At 47.3% G+C, this 16,628-nt stretch overlaps 1 protein-coding gene across 1 annotated transcript in view; it reads right to left on the reverse strand.

Annotated features, from left to right (window-relative positions):
* Window positions 1–15,318: 15,318 nt before the first annotated feature.
* TANGO6 (transport and golgi organization 6 homolog) overlaps window positions 15,319–16,628 on the reverse strand; it is a 136,016-nt gene continuing 134,706 nt past the window's right edge. The window contains exon 18 of the mRNA XM_036441362.2: window positions 15,319–15,735. Coding sequence (XP_036297255.1) covers window positions 15,559–15,735 — 177 coding nt within the window. The 3' untranslated portion in view covers window positions 15,319–15,558. The remainder of the gene's footprint in view (window positions 15,736–16,628) is intronic.

Genomic DNA, 16,628 nt, shown 5'->3' on the forward strand with positions numbered 1-16,628 from the left:
ACCTTTTAAATTCCCAACTGACCTTATCTCAGGGATGGGCGTGGGGAGAGGGGCTTCCAGGTCCCTAAAATCTGGGGCTATACTTGGGTGAGGTGGGGTGGGGCTGGGGAGTGGTAGGGAGTTGTTAGCTGAGGAAGTTTAGAACCAGCTGAACACACTGAGTTTCTCAATCTCCGAACAACTGGAGGAATTACAATGAAAGACTAGGAGAAAGTAAAGGTATGTGTCCTTCAAGCACACCTGAGGTAAGTTTCCATTTCTTTCCAAACTGCCACAGACTTACAGGAACCTGAGCTGCCGTCTCCAAGCTGCTCCTGTCAGAACTGCTAAGGCCCAGGGGCGGATTTTGCCTGCCCAAGGGCACTCACTCTGGGCCACAGAGCTGACTTCTCAGTTGCCCAGGCAAGCAAAGGCCCCTGGCACACCTACCCCACCCACTCCCAGCTTGCATTATAGATATCAAATCACTCTATGCTTTTGCTTGAAAAAACCATCACTAATGTGATACATCACTTACATATCCTTTATGATGTGCTTTTAAAAACTAGTACTGAATATGCAATGGCAGAGTGTTTTAAACTTAAGATTGGCCCTAATACAAGCGAATCAACCCGGCCAGTGTGGCTCAGTGGTTGAATGTTGATTCATGAACCAGGAGGTCCTGGTTGAATTCCTGGCTAGGGCACATGCACGGGTGGGGGGGCATGCAGGCGACAGCTGATCAGTGATTCTAATGATTGATGTTTCTCTCTCTCCCTCTACCTTCCTCTCTGAAATTTTATATATATATATATATAAAACTAATCATGCATAGGGAGAGAGAAGCCCTTGGTTAAGTAAAAGGAGAGCTCTGGAGCCAGGCAGGAAGGCACTGATCTCAGTATTTCATACTAGAAATGGGGTCCAGTTTCTGCTTCTCGGGGTTATTATAAGGATTGAGCAGAAGTTAAGGGCTCAGTAAATGGCATCCACTGGCCACACTGTGGATTCCACGTGCCCATCCCTCCAGGAGGTGACAGGAATCTCAGAGGCCCCTGCTCATGATGAATGCCTTGTGCAGACTGCATCCCGGTCTCACAGAGCCCTGGGCCGCCTCCTCTACATCCCGGGGTGTCACAGAGCCTGGAGTTGCCAGAGATTATCTGATTCTGCCTCCCACCCAAACCTGCAATCTTTAGGGGGAAAAACAAGCAGAGACTAGGCAGGGACAAAATGGAGTGTCTCGGAGGGAGGGCCCAGCGTGGACAGGTATTCTGTTATCAAGAGAAGCCAGAAATCCAGATTTCTGTGCGAAATCTCCTAATTTTTAAATGTTAGAAGCTAATTCAAATGTTGAAAAAATACATTCCACAGACCAGCCAAAAAACAAAAACAAAAACACGTGTCTGAGTCATAGCCAGCCAACCGGCTGCTTGACAGTGACGTGTTTAAAGCATAAGGATGGCAAGTGGCCTGGGGCTGCTCCAGGATCATCTCGTGTTAATTTCCAAGGCTCCTAGGTTGTCCCATTCTGCTCGATTGGCTCTAGACAATTTATAGGTGGTGGGCTGGGACTGCACAATTCACACATCCTAAATAAACAGTGGGTCCAATTGCAACATCATAAGAAAACACTCTACCCATACCTATTGGCTTTCCAAGGGCAAACATATTCTCTCTCTCTCTCTCTCTCTCTCTCTCTCTCTCTCTCTCTCTCTCTCTTTCTAATCTGCAGGGCCAGGGATCTGGTGTTATCGGGCAGCTTTACTTTGTGGCCAGACTATGCCAGGGAAGGTCTGCCTGTAATTAGCCTGGAGTTCTCGGTGCCCTGTTTGCATTCATCTCCCCAGGAGTTGGTTGGGCAGGGGAATCTTTAAGGGCCGATCCAATGAAGCTCAGCTTTATCTCTGCTTACCACCGAGGATTTAGAAATAGGACTAATTCCATACCCAGTCGCTTAAAAACATCAATTCAGATGTTGTGAATTGGCTTTTCCTCGGGTTCCAGAGGATAAGCCTCCTATTTTGCTCAGTTGTAGACTTTATTTGTACTTCATTTCAACCTTCATTTAACAAACTCTGAGCTGCTCTGAGCAGATAATGGCCATTTGGCCACTGGGAAGTTTCAGGCTGGTCCCTGCCATCTAGACAGTTGTCCACGTCGAAGACAAGTTCATTTTTGAGAAAGTAAGTCACCGTACAAGGCAGTTTATGAGAGAATCTAACTGGAGAGTTTGATCACTTTGGGAAAGAGATCTCTGTAAGCTGGAGTGGACGAGACCGAGTTGCACGGAGAACTTGAGCTGACGGTGCAGAAAGGTGAGAACAGTCCGGCTGGGATGATAACACGGACCAGGAGCAGGGAGAGCAGTGGGTGAGGTGTGTTGTAAAGACGGTAAAGAGAGTCCCGGATGGAACAAGGCATTTCTATGAGAGAACCTGAACAGTGTCTGCTGCATAGGAAGTGCCCGAGAGAAAGTCCAGCTGCTGAGGAAGATGCGAGGGACAGATTCTGGAAGGCCATGAAGGACCAAATGAGAAGTGTGGGTTTTGTTGGGTAGATGATGGAGAACTATTGAAGATATCTGAGCAAGGTGGTAATGGATTGAAAGTACTGTTTGGGGATGACTGAGCCAGTGGCATTTTGTGATAAGGACCAGGAATGGGGTGTAGGAAGCCTGTTGGGAGGCAGGTACACCACAGCACAGGGCTGAGAGGGGACTGCAGTGAGGGCTGTGGTGCTGCCTTCAGGGAAGAGGAGTTGGGGCACAAGCGAGGGTAGAGGTGGAGGTATAATTCCTGTAGTTTGGAAGGTTGAAAGGACCATTCTCAAAGGTTTGTGGGGTTTGAGGTAAACGATGGGATGGATGGGTTGGGGGAGACCTGGCAGCCTGGCTGCCACCCAGTTTCCCAAAGATTTCACCTTTCCACTGAATTTCAAATCCAAACCCATGAAATGCTCAAACACCTCGCACCAACAGGAGCCAACCATTCAATCTCTCTCGTCAGCACCGTTGCCTGAAGCCGTGGGATAAACCCTGCCAGCAGCCTGGTGCTGCTCTGCTGGTCTCCTGGGGAGTGGCTGGGTGAGGGCGGGCAGGAGGGCTATTCCAGCTCCACTGGCTGCCTCCTCCTCACCCTCTGACCTCAGGCCTCAGTGCTCCCCTATGGCACCCAGCCCACAGCTTCCAGCCAAGCAAAGCGGAATGGAGGGTGGCAGCCAGGCTGCCAGGTCTCCCCCAATCCATCCATCCCATCAGCTTCCCCTGGGCTGACGACAGTCAAACCCCTCAAAGCTCATGAAGGTAAACTTAAACTGGCCTCCGGAGAGGAGCAGGGGATGTCCCCCAGATGGCTAAACAGGGCTCTCTCTTCAAGGCAGCTTAATCTATTATACAATGCTAGTTAATGCGTAATTCAAAGTGGGAAGCGTGCGCCTGGGATACAGTAAGGCAGCTACTACCCAACAAAGTTACCCTTTCATAACGTTGCTCACAAGTACTCTGTCATCAGCCCCAGTTCTGGGTGCTATGTGTGAAAGAAGCAGGTGTAAGGACTACTCTGTCCTGCAGTTACAAAGGTGAGATTTTAATTCCAGTCTCTCTTCCCGCTCTCTCTTCTTGGATGGAAGAAGCGTTTTCATCTCAAATTAAGAAGTCTTTGTGCGGCAGCAGAACAGTCAGTTCCTCCAAGCTCCAGGTTCCTGTGCTGGTTGGCAGGTCAGAGTTCGGAGGGCAGGTCAGAGTTCGGGGGGCACACCAGAATGAGGGCTGAACATCAGACCAGACCTGGAGATGCTTTTCTTGGAATCTTGAACAGAAAAAGCTCTTTCTGGCCATCTTTCCTTTCTCTCCCTCCCCTAGGTGAACGCAGGAAAAAAAAAAAAAATCCAGGCAATTTTCAACCATAATCTATCTACCTTCTTCGTGGAATGCTGTGTGCAGCTAATAAAAATCGTGTTCATAAAGAAAATGTAGAAATAAGCAAAATGCTTATAATGTATAAATGAGGCAAGATACAAAATTGTTATGTATGAGCAATTAGGTTTACTTTGTTTTCTTGTAAATGCTATGCATAAAAAGGCAGGAGAGAAGCTCACCCAGAAATTAAGATCAAGTTTGCTTGGGTGGTAGAACAATGGAGTTTTTTTTTATTCCCCTCTGTGTTCTCCAAATTTTCTGTTAATAGGTATAATAAGTTTATAATAAAAAGATATTTTGAAGTGAATTGTTGAGTTCACAGAATCTCCTCCTAGGCTGGGGCTGGGTGAGGTCCAGCCTATATCAGGGGTTGGGGAAGGTACAACCCACAGGCCGCATAAGTCCTGCAAAATCATTCGGTCTGGCCCTGCCAGTCATTAGGGGCGAGTTAATTAAATGTTTGACCAAACATAGCAGGCTAGTTTTAAGATAATTTTGTATGGCCCTCAAATGATGGTATAAATAAATGACTCTTGGGGGGAAAAAGGTTCCCCACCTCTGGCCTATATGATAGAAGCATTCATGTGAAAAGGGTTTGACAGCCTCAGTCTACAAAGAAAGCAGTCAAGTTGAGAAGGCCAGGACAGAGGATTAGTGGTAGCCAAAACTTGAGTACTTTGCTCTTATTTAAATCCTTCCCACTGTTCCTTTGAGAGAATTTGAAGGGAAGGGGGAAGTATAGAGGACTCTGCCAGCTCATTCAGCACCCTTTGAGTGAGTCAGAAAAAGACCCCTTCCTCCTGGGAACACAGCCCTGACTGGGGCACAGGGCCTGCCTGACACACCCCAGCTGGTGCCAGCCCCCAGGATGATCTGGGTAAGGGAGGGAGGCGTGCATAATTATGTGCTCTACGAGTACCCTGAAAGGATGCTTTTCTTGAAAAAAGCATTTGAAGAATGATGATGTCAACAGCGATGCACGCTGCCCGAGGGAACTCCTGGGAGAGGTTCTTTCCTTGGGGTGTTGGAAAGCTACCCACTGTGTGCGTGTCCACTCTGCACGTGCACGTAACTCACTGTCCGCAAATGACACCCACACGCTTGCTCATTACTCAAGTGCACACTTTCCCAGACCTTAATGGAACACAAGCCCAGTGTATGGAGTCACAATTCCAGTCGCCAGATCAGCAGGAGTGGAACAAATCACTTAAGGTAACTTCGTTCCAAATTCATTTGGCTCTTGTTACAGTAACATCAACCACAGTTCTTAAATGGGCTGGCACTTCTGCTTTATGTCCTCTTTCTTGATTAAAGACATCGTTAGTCACTGTCACAGAGGAGGTCCAGAGCCAGAGCCCCCATAAAAGTGATTATAGAAGAGCCAAGGGTAGGAGCAGTTCCCATGGGCTCCTTCATGGGAGGGACCCCCAAAAATATGTCCTATTATCAGATTTTTTTCCCCCTAGGACAACCTCTTCACCAACACAACACACAGACACACACACACACACACACACACCTTCTTTTCTCACCAGATAAGCTAATACAGTTGTTTTCATATTTGGCTGTGGCATCTTAAACTTTTAAAACCTTGGTAGTTTAAAAAACAACAACAACACACTAATGCTGCCTGGCTGGTGTAGCTCAGTGGTTGAGCATCAATCTATGAACCAGGAGGTCATGGTTCCATTCCTAGTCAGGGCACATGCCAGGTTTCCAGCTCAATTCCCAGTAGGGGGCATGCAGGAGGCAGCCAATCGATGATTCTCTCTCACTCATGTTTCTCTCTCTCTCGCTCTTCCTTTCCTTTCTCTGAAATCAATAAAAACAAAACAAAACCCACGAATGCCTGGACCCTGTCCAGAATCAATTTAGATAGAATCACTGAGGGTGAGCCCCAGGCTTGAGTTGCTTTCTTTTGAAATTTCGTAGGCGATTCTATTATGTATCAGCGTGGAGAGCACATCCTGAGAACTCTCCTCGGCTGAGATTTGCAAATACATTTCTGGCACCAAGTGGATGGCAGAGAGCCAGCCAAGCACAGAGGTGAGCTCCAGAATATGTGTCTACCCGTCTTCCTCTAGCACCTTGCCTGCTACACCTGTTTGGACATTCTGGTCTTAAAAAGTTAACAATGAACCGATGAGCTATCAAGCCAGAAGGAAAAAAAAAATAAAAGGAGAAAGGATGCTGATGGAACTGGAATTAGAAGGAAGAGCCGGGGAGAAACACAGAGGACAGACCATATGGGCCGGGTCAGTCCCCAGAGCTCCCCAATCCACCAGGAACTGGATACAATCTTTTTTCTTTTTTTTTTAAATATATTTTATTGATTTTTTACAGAGAGGAAGGGAGAGAGATAGTTAGAAATGTCGATGAGAGAGAAACATTGGCCAGCTGTCTCCTGCACACCCCCTACCAGGGATGTGCCCGCAACCAATGTACATGCCCTTGACCGGAATCGAACCTGGGACCCTTCAGTCCGCAGATCGATGCTCTACCACTGAGCCAAACAGGTTTCGGCTGGATACAATTCTTTTGTTGGCAAAAGTGCTACCTGCTATTTCTAGAACGGAGCGGGGGTAGGGGGTGGGTTTGGGAGGGGGAAGGGGGGGTGGGGGGGTTGGGGTGGAAACCAGCCAGCCTTGTCAGTGGGAGGACAGAGTTGACACAAATGACTTCAGATTAGCTTTTGTTTTCTAAATGACAGAACGTCTGTACTTGGGGGGCTTTCCCTACTCAAAGGATGAGTTAGGACAGTGGGCCTGAGCTGCCCTCTTTGAGGGCATGCGGTCCCCAGGACTCTCTCTCTCCCATGGCCCTGGCCTTGGCCACAGAAAATACCCATATGTTGGAGCCTCGATCTCTGCACTCTGAACACCACCACTCAATTTCTCTGGGGAGTGTGTGTGGGGTGTCTCGCAGCTCTTTGAAGCATCAGCACCACCACTCTTTTAGTAAAGACGGTCTAATTTCAGGGTGGCTCTTCCCTAGGATTAATATGGTCTCCATAGGTTTTGAAGTTTTGAAGATGGTGTGTGGTCTAATAAAGGCTGTCCACGGGGAGTGGGGAGGGGCGGTGCAGGTGGGGGAGGGCTGGTCCAGGTCCGAGAGACTGGAAGTATGGAGCAGGGGCTTTGTTCTGCCCACGCCAGGCTGCCTGTGCTGGTGAGGTCTAGGGCTGAGCATCAGAGAAGCCGCCCCCAGGCACTGCTCCGAGCGGGCTTCGGTTCCTAAGGCAGACAGTGAGGATTAAATCTTACGTCATCTAATAAACCACGGAAAGGCCAGTCGCTTTTCCCAGGTCCCCAGTGCACAGGGTGCTCCTGCAGCTCCGGGGTGCCCTGCAGACTGCCCACTTCTATCAACAACTCTCCCCCCCAGCCGTTCTGCATCTCATGACGAAGTTAGGTGCTGACTAACTGGTTAACATTAAGAACTAGTGAGTGAAAGAACTTTCTCTGCCTAAATGCATTCGCATTAACTGGCTTCTCCGGACCTTTTCCCCCTTCTGCAAACGAGAGCCATTCATTCAGTTTCATTTTTCTCTCAAAGAATGGTATGGAACAGAGCTATTAATATGTATGTCCAAGAAACATCTATGCAAGAAATAACAGTTTAGCCCTAACCGGTTTGGCTCAGTGGATAGCGCGTCGGCCTGCAGACTGAGAGGTTCCAGGTTCGATTCTGGTCAAGGGCATGTACATTGGTGCGGGCACATCTCTAGTAGGGGTTGTGCAGGAAGCATCTGATTGATGTTTCTCTCTCATCAATGTTTCTAACTCTATCCCTCTCCCTTCCTCTCTGTAAAAAAACCAATAATATATATATATATATATATATATATATATATATATATATTTAAATGTTCCATTATTACCATCAGTAGAAATGAAGGATAAAATAAAGCAAAAACAACAAACAAAAACAAAAGGGGGCATTTCTGGCTCTGATTGGAGTTCATGGAACAACTTGCTACCTTTTCTATGATGCACATGGCTCTCTGTCCCTCTGCTCCCAGGAAGGCAGTCTTAGTAACTCCCATTACCACCCCCAGAAAGAAGAACAAGCCTTTCAATAAGCAATTTACGAAAGCTGTCAAAGGACCAGGTAGGCTGGAGAACTGCAGCAAATCTCATCTACAGCTGCTGGGCAAACTACAAGGTCAAACACAAGTACAAGGCTCTGGGTCTGAGGTTGGATTTTGGTATCAGGGACACTATCTGGAGGGAATCAGGGCTGAAGTTTAACTCGACATACGTGGTCCATTTAAACAACCAGAGGGGAACCACTTATGTGAAGAATTTTATACAATTTGGAAAATAGTGTCTGTTTGGTAGCAGCAAAGCACAGTGGCTAAAAGCCAGCACCAGGAGCCAGACTGCCTGGGCCCAAATACTGGTTTGGCTACTTCTCACTAGCTATGTAACCTGGGGCAAGTAATTACCCTCTTGTGTACCTCAGTTTTCCCATCTGTAAAATGGGATAATAATATCCCACAAGCCCAGTACGTGGACTCGGCGGATTAATATATGTCAAGTGAACAGAAGAGCAGAATAAGTTTACCATAATGTTAACTGACTACGTACAGCAATGCAGAGCTACTGTTATCATTCATCCTAGGTTTTACAGGATAAGCAGATACTTTGAGGGGACATCAGACCCTATGTCCTGAGTCTGGCCTGGGAACTGTGGTCATTCTCCTGAGGCCATGTAATACCCATGAATGGCATATGCTAACACTCAGGACAGCCTCAGAGCTGAGAGTCTGGAAAAAAGACTCTTTTTAGCAGGCCTGCCAGGGCTCAGGATTTCTCTCCAGGGTGACACTTGTGAGCCCCTAACTAATGCTTGTAGCTGGGATATTGCTGCTGGTGAGTGTACTTGCAAAGCACGTCACTGTGTCCCGATTGGCAGTTTCGGTGCACAGAAAACTCCAGCCCCTGAAGATTTCCTAGTTCTGAGTTGTTTAGAAAATAAATGGTGTTGACATTTTGCTGTGAGGTCAGAATGTGCATTTTATGGATATTAAAGTAGTATCAGGATGGGGGAAGCACCAACTTTCTGGTGAACACTTTGGTGCTAACATTTAAAATGCTCATGGCTGCCAAAACCAGTTTGGCTCAATGGATAGAGTGTCGGCTTGGGGACTGAAGGGTCCCGGGTTCGATTCCAGTCAAGGGCATGTACCTTGGTTGAGGGCATATCCCCATAGGGGGTGTGCAAGAGGCAGCTGATCGATGACTCTTTCTCATCGATGTTTCTAACTCTCTATCTCTCTCCCTTCCTCTCTGTACAAAATCAATAAAATATATTTAAAATAAAATAAAATGCTCATGGCTTTTCGATCCTTAAGACTTACCCTATAGAAACACTTCACTATGCAGAGAGTTATATTTCAGAAGCCCTAAAGAATCACCGGAAATCAGAAACTGTGCCCCGATTGGCGGTTTTGGTGCACATAACAAATGCTTTTGGCCATCCGGAACAAATGCTTAAGCCAGCTGTAGCTCACCTCCGCGATGGAGGACATGCCGCCACCACAAAGAAGAGGGGTCTGTAAGTGCTGGAAAGAGAGCATCTCCAAGGTTATGCCTAAGAAAAAATATCCAGACACTATGGAAAAAATCCCATTTCTGGTTTTGAAAGCAGTAACACATGTTAGCATCCACTTGGGAAAAGGGCAAAAGGAAAGAAAGCTCTGGAGGGACAGACACCAAACTGTCAGTGGTGGTCTTGGGGTAGGAGTGGAGGTGAGGTTGCGGGAATTTTCCTTGGTGACATATATGTTAACATGGTTATAATTCATGTAACATATGTAATCAGAAAACACACACACACACACACACACACACACACACACACACACACACAGTCAGGGCATCCATACCTGAGGGCTCCCACTCCTCAGGGCTCTCAGAGGGCAGAGGCTGGCACGGGTGTTGCTAGGCATCCTCAAGCTGTGTCAGCGGAGACGAAATGACTTCTTCGTGGCACCCATACCAGGGCTCATGTGTCCCTATGAGCCCCTGAGTGTGCCTCCCAAACTGGGCTCTCGTCGAAAGGCTCTTGCTTCTCTACTCATTTTGGGGGGAGAGGCTCCGGGGCATTCAACACACGTTCAAAAGGGTCCAGTTGGGACCCAGGAGACACGGGGCCGAATCCCACCAAAGAGGGGTAACAATAGCTCTCCTCCCTGTCCCATGATGTGGGGATCAGATAAGCTGACTGATTAAAAAAAACGACTTTCTGAACTAACGGAAGCACAGAGCAACTGATCATTCCATTCTATGCCCCTAGGGACAGGGCCCAATCTCAGACCCCTCCTGGTGGCACGGAGCTACTAGGAAGGAAGTGCAACACAGCATAACGAACTGTGGGGAGGGGCACTAGATAACACGTCTAATTAGTGGGCTCATCCCCCTCCAGGGCTGATGGTGAGGGTCTGCGTTTGCTCTTCGCTTGCCAGCAGTGAAGGTGGCGAGCGGAGCACCCTGACCCAGCCAGCAGGGAAGCGTGCCGCAGCCAGTATTCTCAGCCGACAGCTTCCCAACCCCCAAGCCGTCACTCCGTTCCAAGCAGAGTGGTGCGTGGAAGTCAGAGGTGCCTCTCACTGCAGTGAGGCTGCTGCATGTGACTGCAGAATGTCTGTGGCTGCAGAACCTGCCGGAGGACACAGCCGGGCCCTCAGAGGTCAGGCCTGCTGAGCAGAGGAGCAGGGGGACAAGAGCCCCCAGGGTCATGGAGTAGTGGCCACCGCTTCCAGCCCGCCCTCAACCCAGCTCCTGTTTCTGACTCTCTCCCTCCCATGGCAATGCTGGCTGAAATTTTGGATTTCTGTGCAAAAAGACTGCAGAAGCCCATCCGGATTCTGCAGGTCAGATGAATTATTCCCCAGCTCGTTCCTACCCAATGATCGACTCTCAGATGTCTTCACCATCCCTCCCCCACTGCAGCGAACTGCTGGGGAGAGCCACAGGCAGGAGGTGGGCAAAGCTCCATTCACTCGCCCTCTCCCAAAGGGACAGAGCAGAGGGGTGGACTGAGGACAGATAACACATTTGCTTTTCTCTTTCCCTGGGGCCGGTGAAGAGGAACTGCTGCTGCCAGAGAAGAGGGAGCCGTGAAAAGGTTCCCTGCTTCATTGTGATTATGACAAAAACTGTGGCTGGGTACGCAACTCTATATTTATATGTGTTTTCCATCTTACATAACTTATCACCTGGGCCTCCAAGCATTTTCCAGAAACAAGCTGAAGGGGCTTCAGGTAGAAGTGGGTCTCTGGCTGCCCCCAGGCTCAGAGTGGTCAACAAGGCTCGATGTGATGGCACATCACCTTCCTCCCGTGATCCGCTCCACTTTCCTCTCGCTCCCTGTGCTCCAGCCACACTGGCCTCCACACACACTCTGACCTCAGGGCCTTTCCCATCCCTCCGTTCCCTCTGCCTGGAATGCCCTTTTCCCGGATATCGTCATCCTCACTCCTTGACCTCCTTGTGATCTTTGCTCAATACTGACTTCTCCGTGAGGGCTTCTCTGGACAAGTGACCTAAATTTATAGCTCTCATCTCCATACGCTCTTCAACCCCCTTCCCGACTTTCTTTTCTCAGTAGCGTTTAACACCATTTGACATTCCATCTAGTCTGTTATTTATCTTTTTTTTTTTTTTTTTTTTTTTTTTTTTTTTTAATATGAACAATAAAGATTTATTTAAAAAAAAAAAAGTTACTGCCGGGCGGGTTTGGCTCAGTGGTGGAGCGTCGGTCTGCGGGCTGAAGGGTCCCAGGTTCGATTCCGGTCAAGGGCATGTGCATTGGTTGCGGGCACATCCCCGGTGTGGGGTGTGCAGGAGGCAGCTGGTTGATGTTTCTCTCTCATCGACGTTTCTGGCTCTCTATCTCTCGCCCTTCCTCTCTACCGCGGCCAGTCAGGCTCTTCGGAATGGGGGTCCCTCATGGTCCTGGCTGGGGATTCCAGTCATGATCCCCAAGGACCACCAGGGAGCCGAGTCCGATGCAATAAACAAAAGAGCCATCTCCATGCTAGCATAGGCTATCCCACTCATGCTGGCAGCATGGCGGAAGAGAGCGAATATCGCCCAGTCCAGGAGTTTTATTCAGGTAGGTGATGTCACTGCCTCGGCTAACCCTGATTGGCCCCTCAGGACTAAATTCTAAAGACTGGGGACGGCCTGCAGGGTTGGTTCCCAGTCACATCTGCTTGACATTGGATGTGGCCCTATCTTCAGTCTGTTATTTATCTTATTATCTGTCTCCTTCCACTGCAAAGTAAGCTTCCCCGAGGATAAGGGTTTTGTCTGCTTTGTTCACTGCTGTGTCCGCAGTGTGCCTGGTGCAGCATCTGGAACGCAGTAGGTGCTCAGCAAATGATTGTGATTTGCCTGCCTACCCTCCAGTGCCTGGCACCGTGTGGATGGGAAGACAGGGCCGCAGGGAGGTAATGAAGAAGAAGGGTGATGAAAGGAGAAGAATATTAGGAAATATGGGAAAGTTATATGTGTGGAGAGATGATAAGGAACAAAGTGTAAGGTGAAGAGATTTCTGATTAAATAACAGAGGACTCATAGAAGGTCAAGTTTGTGCTAGGAAGGAAGTACAACACAGCAGAAAGGGAAGCTCTCCAGAATCTTCAGGAAATGCCTGAACAAGCAGTCAGTATAATTCCTGGGGTTCGGCTGCAGCCACAGCTTTGGGCCTCCTGCCGCATTGCCATCCTCTGCAGGCCAAGAGAGCTGTGGACAAAGAGGAGCAAGAAACCAGGAAGAGAAAGAAAGGAGGAGAAAAGGCCAAGTAACAGACCAGGGGGGTGATCCGGGAGAGCAGGGGTGACAGACCACTGGGCAATGGAGGAGACTGAAGGTGAGAGGCCAGGAGAGACGAAGGGAGGAGACAGGTAGGGGCAGGAAGGAGGGAGCCTCAGAAGGAGAAGAGGCGGGCAGAGGTGGGAGGCAAGCATGAGTATGTTGTTGCTATACAGAGTCAGGCATCTCACAGGCCTGTGCAGGGAAGTGTCACTATTGCTCCTGCCATCTGCCTCTATGTCTTTTTTTTTTTTTTTACTTTTGTGTTTTTACTATTCTAAAGTTCTCAGTTCTCATGCTGTTTCCCAGAGATGGATGAAATCATATATATATCAATATAAATTTGGAAGAACTGTTCAATATTTTGGAAACTTTTAATATTTTGGTCATGTTTAGGAGGGTTGTATTAAGGTATCTTCCCCTTGAATTCAATAATAGTAAAAAAAAAAAAAAAAAAAAAAAGTCACTCTGAAATCAAATCCACCAAAATCAATAAAGAACAGATGTTTTTTGCTACATGCCAAATTAAGAGGCAATTTATGGCCCTGGCCAGGTACCTCAGTTGTTTAGAGCACTGTCCTGATACACCAAGGTTGTGGGTTCAATCCTTGGTCAGGGCACATACTAGTCCAAGAATCAACCATAAGAATGCATAAATAAGTAGAACAACAAATTGGTCTCTCTCCCCCCACTTCTCTAAAATCAATCAATAATTTATTTATTTATTTGCAAAAAGGCAATATGCCCAGCTGGCGTGGCTCAGTGGGTGAGCATCGACCTATGAACCAGGAGGTCACAGTTCGATTCCTGGTCAGGGCACAGGCCCAGTTTGCGGGCTCGATCCCCGGTGTGGGGCGTGCAAGAGGCAGCCCATCGATGATTCTCTCTCATCACTGATATTTCTCTCTTTTACCTTTCTCTCTGAAATCAATTAAAAATTTTTTAAAGAGGCAATTTATAAATGGAGATGCAGGCACTAACTAGAATGCTTCATGAGGCATTTTCTTTTCTTTTTTCTTTTTTTTTAAAAATATGTTTTATTGATTTTTTGCAGAGAGGAAGGGAGAGAGAGAGAGAGAGAGAAACGTCGATGAGAGAGAAACATCGACCAGCTGCCTCTTGCACACCCCCCACCGGGGATGGGCCTGCAACCAACGTACACGCCCCTGACCGGAATCGAACCCGGGACCCTTCAGTCCACAGACTGACGCTCTACCACTGAGCCAAACCGGTTTCGGCTTCATGAGGCATTTTCTAGTAGACTAGTAGGTTCTTAGACGAGAGAGTTGCTCAGTCTAAGCAAGGCGATCAATTAGGATAGGTCTTTAGAACTGGAATACATTTAATGCAAATAAAGTTGTAAGTTATATCAATCATATAATATTTCATCTTATTATGCAAAGTGAGTTGTATGGAGTCTAGTTAAAGGAAGGTTAAGAAATGATAATTTTTTGTGCACATCTAACTGGTCCAAAGGAGATTCTTCTCTAATCTGACAGCCCCGATCCTGATTTTCAAGACAGTCTTATTTGGAGAATGAAAATTAACCCAGCTACCCTAGCTGAATGGAAATATCCCTTCAGCCTGGACCGTGTTGCTCAGTGGTTGAGTATCGACCTATGAACCAGGAGGTCAAGGTTTGATTCCCAGTCAGGGCACATGCCCAGGTTGCAGGCTCAAGTGCCAGGAGGGGGCATGCAGGAAGCAGCCGATCAATGATTGTCTTTCATCACTGATGTTTCTATTTCTCTCTCCCTCTCCTTTCCTCTCTGAAATCTATAGAAAATATATATTTAAAGAGAGAAATATCCCTTCAAAACACCTTACTGCCTTTGTTCCAATTCTTTGCTTAAGGTAATTTGTGATCCCTAATTGTTTATAAGTTGATCTCTTAAAAGAAATGCCCACCTCAAAGGTTCTAAGCTAAGAACCATGTCTGTAGTCTGGCCAGAGAGAAATCTCCTGTTGTTAACTGGCACACAGGCATGCCTCTTTATAGATCCTTCAGTCACCTGAGCATTTTGGAAAATTGTATTCTGGTTCCCCTGGCCTCACTCCAGAGAGCGGGGATACAATCCTGTGATAAAACTCTGAACCCAGCCCGCAAATCTAAGGACTGATGGAGGAGCTCTGGGTTAGCCCCTGCTAGGTATTGGCCACAGGGAGGGCTTATTGGAAACAACCAGTTTCTCCTTTTTGGTCTCCTCGTAGCTGCAACCAAAATTCAGTGGCCAAAGTATCTAAATAAAAAGGACTCCACAGTGCCACATCTGAAATGATTTCAATCCACCTGGCATCAGGTCACCAATATGCAGTGCACTTTCCAGTACGCATTTCGTACTAAATCACCGTCTAAGCACTTGCTTTTTCTAAAGGAGCAGATGCAACTCCCTCATCTGAGATGCTTGTGGTTCCCTTCTCCTAGAATCAGGGCAGCTCTATGCAAACTAGCAGAGGGAGTGAAAGGGAATGGCCTGGGAGGACAGACACAGGGTTTACCCTTCTCTGGAAGATGCAACCAGCCTGATTCTCTGTTTTGGAGATCAAATCCTCGACAGCATAGCTTTCCATCTCGATTGAGGACCAGATTCAGACCTGTTTCTCTTTCCAGCCAGGGTAATTTTATTCCATTTTGCATGTTTCGATAACAATTTCCTTCCCCTCCCTACCTCCAACTGCATTCTGAAATGCCTCTTTACCAGAGACACAAAGCCACCTCCGGGGTCAGCCATATTGCCAGCATCGAAGAGGCAGTGGGCCATCTGCTGGAAGGCATGGGCACTGCTCTGGCTACTTGGTTCTTCTCTGCCTCTTTGATGGCCTCTGTGCCAGCCAAGACTATGGCAGGACCACAATCTTTTTCTCCAGCTTCTGTGGCGGAAACAGGAAGTTTCTCATGATTTCATCCAGCTCTTCCAGAGCCAGCTGGGCATGGAGTCTGGCCACATCATCAGGCTCCAGACGCACGACATGCTTCAGCAGGTGGTAGAGATCCTTGAGAACGTCCCTCAGCACCTGTGCGAGAGAGAGGCGTGTCTGTGTCTCCTGTGTCAGCATTCCCAAGAATGAACAAATTGCCTTTTCCTGCCTGGCCAGCATTGCTCAGTGGTAAGGGTTGACCTATGAACCAGGAGGTCATGGTTCAATCCCCAGTTGGGCCACATACCTGGATTGCAGGTATGTATTTTGCTTAGAAGAAATAGGGCCTATAATCTTAACCATTATGCTATGCTGTGTTTCTTCTTTTTATTTATTTATTTATTTATTTATTTATTTATTTATTTATTTATAATATATATTTTATTAATTTTTTTACAGAGAGGAAGAGAGAGAGATAGAGAGAAATACCGATGAGAGAGAATCATCAATCAGCTGCCTCTTGCACACCCCCCACTGGGGATGTGCCCGCAACCAAGGTACATGCCCTTGACCGGAATCGAACCCGGGACCTTTTAGTCTGCAGGCCGACACTCTATCCACTGAGCCAAACCCGTTTCGGCCTTTCTCTTTATTAATAATGCTACCTACATGCATCAGGTTGGGTTTACCTCACTGTTTGCAAACATTTATGACAATAATTGGTCCAAATGGACTTAACATTTTTTTTCCAAACAACTGGAACTTTAAGAGTTGACTGTACATCGAAGTCTGTGATAATATATAATTTCTAAAAAGGAGGATGATCAGTCCTGGCTGGTATGGCTCAGTTGGCTGGGCAACAATCTGTGCACTAAAGGGTTGCTGGTTCAATTCCCGGTCAGGGTACATGTCCTGCATTGCAGGCTCGATCTCCTGTAGGGACATGCAGGAGGCAGCCAATCATAGTTATGCTCTCATGTTACTCTCTAAATCAATTTAAAAAATAAATTTGTGTATTTATTTTAATATAAATATAAACATGGAGTATT

This window comes from Pipistrellus kuhlii, unplaced genomic scaffold (assembly GCF_014108245.1).
Source record: "Pipistrellus kuhlii isolate mPipKuh1 unplaced genomic scaffold, mPipKuh1.p scaffold_m20_p_17, whole genome shotgun sequence".
Taxonomy (NCBI): Eukaryota; Metazoa; Chordata; class Mammalia; order Chiroptera; family Vespertilionidae; genus Pipistrellus; species Pipistrellus kuhlii.